General features: G+C 33.5%; 1 protein-coding gene across 1 annotated transcript; it reads right to left on the bottom strand.

The window, feature by feature from the left end:
* Positions 1-6,697: 6,697 nt before the first annotated feature.
* LOC137627737 (cuticular protein 47Eg-like) lies at positions 6,698-7,607 on the bottom strand. Its single transcript, XM_068359012.1, has 3 exons — positions 7,582-7,607; positions 7,007-7,131; positions 6,698-6,869 (listed from the first exon to the last, which is right to left on the bottom strand). Exons 1-3 carry the CDS (start codon positions 7,591-7,593, stop codon positions 6,698-6,700), a joined length of 309 nt encoding a protein of 102 aa, XP_068215113.1. The 5' UTR covers positions 7,594-7,607.
* Between the last annotated feature and the right edge of the window lie 568 nt (positions 7,608-8,175).

The raw sequence follows: 8,175 nt of genomic DNA, 5'->3' as shown, positions 1-8,175 counted from the left end.
GATTCTTTTGTTACTCTGCCTGGCCGGCCAGACCCTGTCTAGTCCGGACACCATCTAGGACTTCGAAGGGGAGGACGACAAGAATGAACAAGAGGGCAATACAGGGAAGATGGTTGAAGGAACACTCAGATAAAAGCCAATTCCTTGCAGGATAATCATCAATAACAATTAGGTACTGAGGAGAAAAATACCGATATTCTATTTTGTTTTATCCCTACCCAAGAATACTAATCTCTCAATTAAATATGGGTTTTTAAAGAAATGTTGTTGATTCTCTTCGAAGTATACATTTAGTATTTAAACTATAGGATTTTTTCTCTGTTATATCAAGGTTAGGAACTGGTAGATTTCCGCCTTAATTATGTGAGGTTTGTGAACAGTTGCCAAGTTCTTGTATAAAGATTCATTCATTCCCAAATCCTCCCAATACGTAAGTTGCAGTTGGAAATCTCTTGAAGGTGAGGAATTCTTTATAATGAATATAACACATGAAGACGGTTACAGGATAGTAGTCAAATGCTATCCCGGTGACCGCTGACAAAATCGTCGTTGACGGAAGCTAGGGATCCTTCATATCAGAAGAGGAATAGAAGGGAAGATGAAAGAACGCCCTCACCAATGGCCACTTTACAACGAACGTTTTTTAGCTTTACATTTCGATTGTATAATGCCCCAGATAGATTGAGCTAATATCCTCCAAATAAGCAGACACTTATTTATTAACTGAGACGCTTTCTCCAAATAAGGAGACGCTCATTTATCAATTGAGACACTTTCTCCAAATAAGGAGACACTCGTTTATCTACTGAGACACTTTCTCCAAATGAGACACCCATTTATCAATTGAGACATTTTTTGCAAATAAGGAAACACTCATCTACCTACTGAGACAATTTCTCCAAATAAGGAGACACTCATTTATCAACTGAGACACTTTTTCCAAATAAGGAGACACTCACCTACCTACTGAGACACTTTCTCCAAATAAGGAGACACCCATTTATCTACTGAGACCCTTTCTCCAAATGAGACACCCATTTATCAATTGAGACACTTCCTCCGAAGAAGGAGACAACTTTCTCTGTAGACAAAAACAACACTGGATAACAGGATTAAAATATGAGAACTCTTAAAATATATTTCTTGCTAATCAAATTGAATATGAATCTCGTTATTATTTTTGCATTACAATTGTGCATATGATAAGATGAAAAGGCTGGTGGTTCGTTTCTGCTAATAAAATTGTTAAGAAAATCTCATTAATAAAACAATGTTTAATGATGCATTAATTTTGGTGGACTTTCTTTTTGAGCGTTCGGCTACGATAAAAAGAGTTTATTTATATGCAATGCCTGAGTTTCTATCATTTTGAATAGTTGAAACAACTGATATATAAATCATCTAATGTTTAGTGTTTCTACACTATAATTCAATATAAAGTATTCAAATAAGCGTTTGTTATTTTATTCGTCGAATTGATCTTTGGCTCTTTTAGGTAATTGAAGGAGCAAACCATTATTTTCTAACAGTTTACACGGGTGGTGTGTTGTTATTGGCTAAACTAATCTAGAAGAAACGCCCCAAATATTTCTCAAATATTCAAGTATTTTACTCTCGAAAAGGCACCACTGCGGCCATCTATTGGTACCTTTAGGAACATGAGAAGATTTAGGGAATAGGCAACGAAATTATAGTATTTTTCTTTGAAAATATATTGGAAACCTTACAGTGCATACATGTATGATGAAGAATATAATGAAATGAAAAACCTTTCAGATTAGAATGCTTCAATAACTATTATCTTGACAGGAATTAGAAATATTAGAGGTATATTTTCGGCTATAGTCTAGTTCTGACGAAATTGAATTGGTATAGCAAGCGTTGTCCAGAATTAACAACGATTCAAGTTGAAAGAATACTTTATAATGAAGTCGTAAATAGTGATTTCATCATATATCAATGAATAAATGTGTATATCACATGAATATTATGTTATCGTCTTGTTGAATTGATAATAAACATATTATTTAACATGATTAACTTTCTTTCAAAACCGAGAGGTTTGCAGCACCTATTCACCAGTAGACAGGGACGTAAACATTAAATTCTTCAAACTTTTTATAATAGTGAAATACAAAAAAAAAAAATCAGTTACTCCATGTTAAATTCATAAAACTATGTATAGTTTACCGTTGCATGTATGAAAATAATTCATTGATAAAACTGATGAAGCCATGTAATTATTGTTAAACCCTTTATATTGAAAGAACTATCAGCAGACGATGCTATATCATCGAGGATTTTTATAAGGATACTAATTGTAGATCGCCTACCAATGCTGTATTTCCTTTATCTAATTTTACCCCGATTTTATATGACGTAGTAGCGTATTGAGTGTGGAATATTAAGTCACAAAGGATGAAATTTTTGAGGACACGAACAAGAGCTGGCAACAACATCGTAAACAGTTTTGATTTTGCACGATGTTAACATTATTCTAAGCAGAATTAAAGTAGAATTATACTTCATTTAATGTTTTCTTTTCAATTTGGATAAATATTGTTAGAATTACTAGTTTATGTGTCGTAACACATCTTGGATTTTATAATGTTGGCTATCCTGGTGCACAAGTAACTTCCTGTTTTGGACGTACTATTTTCCTTTTAGATTTGGCTATATGATGAGACTTGTGTCTCATTATTTTAGATATCAATGAGAGCTTTTATGATTGTGAAAATACTGTTATAATGAAAAAAAAAACTACCTAATACGAACAACTGTTGATAGGTGAAAGAATCGATGCAAGTAGGGATATAGTCAATGAAAACCCTACGCAAACTTTTAATTTTTACGTTTGTTGAAGATTTCCTTTTTCTTGTTCATATTACTAAAACACTCTTTCCTGACTACAAACCATGGTCATTTCCATTCCGACACCATGGTTAATTCAATTTAAAGTAGTTTTCAGTTACATTACTTGATGCATTTATTATTCTACCTCCCCCCTTTTATGTAAACAATTTATATTGTTATGTAGCAGAATAACCATTTTATAATGGAATATAAGTCTTTTTTACTTTGACTGATTATTGGTAGATATTTTCATAGATATTTAGATATACTCATAGACAAAACAGGGGGAACTTCAAGATTAAAATTGGTCACTGGAATATAGTTTCCATGCCAGCTTTCCTTTCCATTTTCCTATTCCAAAAATATTTCGGCTTTCTCAAATTTAGTTTTGCTCTTATAGCACACTCAAATGTCTTTATCAATTCAAAGTTCTTAATAATGCCATCGTAATTTTACTCTTTATACTATAAATATAATTTGCACAATTTGTTAAAACATGAACAACTAATAAATATCTTCAAATTTGTGCCCTGAGCACTTATGATGTATTAAGCACATTCAGTAACGTAATTATATGCTTCAGATAATGACTGCCAGAAGGCCAGTTCAGCTGATTTATTTTTATTTTTTTATTATTATCATTATATGACAAATTTCTTTTATTCCCGTTATTGTGTCTAAATTATTTTAAGGAAAAGGTAAGAAATGTTGAAATTTTCATAAAAATGTGTGTAATATATAAACAATGTTAGTTCTAAACTGTTATTCAAGTAGGCTATATTTTTAACAAGAAATGATAATGGCCACGCCTACAGTTAAAGTCAGGGAAGATTTCAGACCACAAGGATAGACAAACCCTATAGGGTTTATTTTCTTGCCCAACAGATGGCTTCGGTTGTGCCTTTTCAACATCCTTGACCAAAATATCTAACTGTCCTTTCCCCGCCCACCCCCGTAATTATACAATTTTCATTATTGAATTCCTATCGTTAATCTTGTCATTTTTTATCAATAAAACATAAATGAGATTTCGATAACTACTCGTATCATTCTCTGTAATTCCATAATAAAAAAAGGCTCATGTTATAAGCAATATCACCTAACATTTTCTTTTGAAAACGATCGTTCCATAGTCAAACCTACAGGAGTAAGATAGTGCAAGACAGTATTCACCTCGAAGAACAATGTTGTACCTCGGTGCATACAGTATCTTTACTTGGGAGTTTCAGCAAGTCAACGAATACATCGCATTCTTCATGATATGCTGGCCCATTTACAGCGACGCCTGACTCCGCTTGAATGGTTTACTAATTATTCTGCAGGAGTATCCCTTTCATCAGAGCCATATTTATGGCCCTAATCTGCTCAGCGATAAATTATCTTTCCCCTGCATTGTGGCAACTCTCCAGATCAACTCTATAACCTCTTGAAAAATTCCAGAGACAAGCAATGAGACTCATCATGGGCTGTCCAGCCTCCACTAGAATGTTATGCAAGCAACAGGATCTCCATCTCTCACCATTTTTTGAGATGATATACTCCAATGCCATCTGCTTCACTATCAAATGCCTGTATTACCCTTGTTTTTAAACTTAATCCATTGAGAGTAGGAGGTTGCTTTTCTTAGCATCATTATTGAGTTTTTAAGCAATAGTTTGCTGAATTTTTGTTGATGGGTACCATAGGGAATATAAGAATATGATATCTGGTGTTTCTTATGGTAGCGTTCTTAGTCCGTTACTTTTCACACTATATACATACGACCTATGGTTTGGCCTAAAAAATAAGCTTGTTACATATGGAGATGATGCTACTTTCTTCGGCTCGATTCCATTTCATCTTTTAGACCTGGGGTTGCTGAATTCCTTGGTAAGAATCTAGCTGAAATTAGCGCATGATGTACATTGTGGGGCATGAAGTTAACCCTAACAAAACTTAAAATATGATTGTAAGTAATTTAGGTCAAGGACAGAGGTTCATCAGCCTCCAGATCTCTACATTGATAGTGTTTCTTTAACTCTATATGACTTCTCTAAAATTTTAGCTGTGATTCTTTATTGCAAATTTACTTTTGAGAAATACATTAGTTTTGTTTCTTCGTCAATTGCACCAAAAAATTGGCTTATTGAGAAAGTCTTTTAAGATTTTCAGTGATAAATCTATTCTGTAGTAGTGTTTTAGTTCTATTATTCTGCCTTGTTTCGAGTATATTTCTCCTGTTTAGTCTACAGCTGCTGACTTTCATCTTAATTTGTTAGACAAGAACTTGCAGTCTATCAAGTTTCATATTCCTGATCTAGATATTAATATCTTGCATCGTTATCCAGTTTGTTCTTTATGCATGTTGCATAAGATTTTCCAGATTTCTGATCATTCTTTGCATTTAGATCTCCTCAGACTATACCACCCTGTACTTAGTAGATGACATGCAGTTAGTTTTAGCAGCCATGCCTTCTACACCAGAAGGCTTAATACTACACAGTATTCTAGAAGTAGAATTGGAGGAAATTCAGAAGTTCAAAATTACTGGGAATGATTTGATGTTGGAATGGGTGACATAAGTCTCTCTTCATACTTTATGTATGACAAATCTATTTTAAGGTTGTTAATGCTCTTGAAATATATTATATTAATTACTGTATTTGTTTATTTTCATGCAGTTTATTTACTTATTTCCTGTTGGAGCCTTTAATCTTACAGCATCCTGCTTATCCAACTAGAGTTGTAGATTAGTTAATAATAATAATAATAATAATAATAATAATAATAATAATGATTGTCTCTACCAATATCATTGTTATTATTATTGATATCTTCATAACTATCATCGTTTTTTATCTGCATATAACTTGGTCTTATTGTTATACAATAGACGATATATGTAATGATAAAAATAAAAGTAAAATTATAATAAAACGAATTACCTTATGTTATATCTTGCTGTATTTCACACAATAATAATTCCTTAATCATATACAACGTCTTTCATATACCTAAACTTAGGGATTTATGTTTTTTATTATGCCCCCTCTATGAAAATGAGAGAGAGAGAGAGAGAGAGAGAGAGAGAGAGAGAGAGAGAGAGAGAGAGAGAGAGAGAGAGAGAGAGAGAGAGGCTGCACTTTACTGCTTGAGGAATCATTGAACCTTATAATTTTCTTATATATCTTAAGGGTCACTGTAATTATTATGGTTTGAGATGACATCTAGTGAGGAAAAAGAGGTTTGAAAATGACATTTTTTTTCTTTCTCCACAGTTTTTGAGATTGTAATGACAAGCATTAAATATTAACACTCTAAGCACTATTATGACTTTGTAGGTAGTAGAGTTGCAATGAATAGTATTATGGATCTGTAAATTCTTATAATAATAACGATAATAATGATGATAATAATAATAATAATAATTGTCATCAGGTCGTAGTATTCAGGCTTTATTGTCGTTTATTATCGAATACAAGACTTGCATAACATCAATAGACCATATTAGAGAAAATATTAGAGGATCATCTTTTTCTCAGCTGCAGTAGGTATATTCTTGGGCTTAATCTTGAATATTTAAATTCATTTAGCGAGTTTAGATAAATCTAACCAACCTATACGTGAATGAAAAAAGGAACCTTTAATGAATATTATTAATACAAATAATACTAATAATAGTAGGGAAATAGATTTGCAATAAAAATATATCGGTAAATGGTGTGCTTCAAACTTCACGGAATGTGTTTAGTGTATTTATTATAAAGAAATAAATTACATTTAAACTGTACTGCCAAAATACAGAATATTGTATCGAACATTAATATGCATCGAAAATCATAAGTTCACACAGTTGCATAAGTTCTCATTTCTCTGCTTCTTCTTCTTCTTCTTCTTCAGAAGTGAAGGATCCCTGATTACCGTCAGCAGCGACTCCGTCGTGGCTGACGGGGACGGCGTTGGACTCGACGATTCTGTATCCGTCTTCGTCAGCCACATATTTGACGTAGAATTCCTCTCCTTCAGGTGAGGTCCAGCTGGAGTTGAAATACAATAAAGTTCTTAGAATTCAAGTAATTTTACAGCTTTATGTAGTAGATCTTAGCTGGCATTGTGTTTCACATCAGAAATTTAGTAATTCAATCATAATAAGTAATTGAGTGATTTATCTCACCTATAGCTTCCTTCCACTTCGTCACCAGCATCGCCTTCCTGTTCGTGTTCGTGGTCTTCCCCCTCGAAGTCTAGGATGGTGTCTGGGCGTGCAAGTGTCAGGCCTAAGATGCACAGCATAAAAATCTGGAACAAAATGTAATACATGAGCTTTCGTTGATAAATTATATAGAAATCAACATATCTAACGTATTTCATTCTTGTGAACGTATAGTGTAATAGCCATTAACCCTGTTACCCGGTTTTCAAAGGTATCAAACGTGTATATACTGAAAATAGGGATATATAATTTTTTTTTTTTTTTTTCTCTCTTTTTTCATCATTTTCGTTACTGCAGATACAAAGAAGAGAGTGTAGGAATTTGAAATCAGTGAAACTATTATAGTAAACTACTGAAACGTTTTAATGAAAATTTTTACAACAGCCTAACGTTCTTGCAAAAAATGTCCGAGATGGTGCTTGATATGAGGAAAATACAGCAATCTGAGAATAAGAACTTACTCTTGTGAAATATAAAGAACTTAACCCGAAAGGAACTAAACATCCCAAGCAAACGTTTGCAATGAGTCAACTCACAGCGAACTTCATGGTGGTCAAGTGTGGCTTAGTAGCAACTGAGTGAGTGCCAATTCTAACGTGGCCGTATATATAACACCATCTCTGACCCCGCCTTCAGGAGGCGCCCTTCCTTCTCCATCCTTGCTGTAGCGGATATCCTCCCCTTCCCCGTATCTCCGTTTAAATGTCAAGGAGAGAAAGAGATGAGAGATGCTGAGCGCTGGAATGCTTTTTCGAGTTTGGTTTATGATCAGGCGAAGGGCAGCGTAACGTAGTTGAAGGACTCTCGATGTACCATAAATATGAGAGCAGTATGGTCTTGACAGTGATGAATGCCACTGAGAGAGAGAGAGAGAGAGAGAGAGAGAGAGAGAGAGAGAGAGAGAGAGAGAGAGATAATTATTTTACTCATGATTTTATTCAAGGTCCGTACACATTGGTTTTATCAAAAAAGGATTAATCAGGTTTTGTAAATACTAAATAACCAGTAAACTAAATTAACTACAGCATTTGATATTCATTATTAGCATCTTGATATAAATTATACTTGGAAAAAAGTAAACTGAAGTAAGAAAGAACTAAGGGCAAAATGATATAGTTAGTAAAACAATA

Source organism: Palaemon carinicauda, chromosome 35 (assembly GCF_036898095.1).
Source record: "Palaemon carinicauda isolate YSFRI2023 chromosome 35, ASM3689809v2, whole genome shotgun sequence".
Classification (NCBI taxonomy): domain Eukaryota; kingdom Metazoa; phylum Arthropoda; class Malacostraca; order Decapoda; family Palaemonidae; genus Palaemon; species Palaemon carinicauda.
This window is presented reverse-complemented; position numbering and strand designations above follow the sequence as displayed.

Excerpts from the sequence above, each read along its gene's own strand:
- LOC137627737 (XM_068359012.1), bottom strand. Across the intron at positions 6,870-7,006 it reads GAAGTGGAAGGAAGCTATAG|CTGGACCTCACCTGAAGGAG; the intron begins GTGAGATAAATC and ends TTTCAACTCCAG.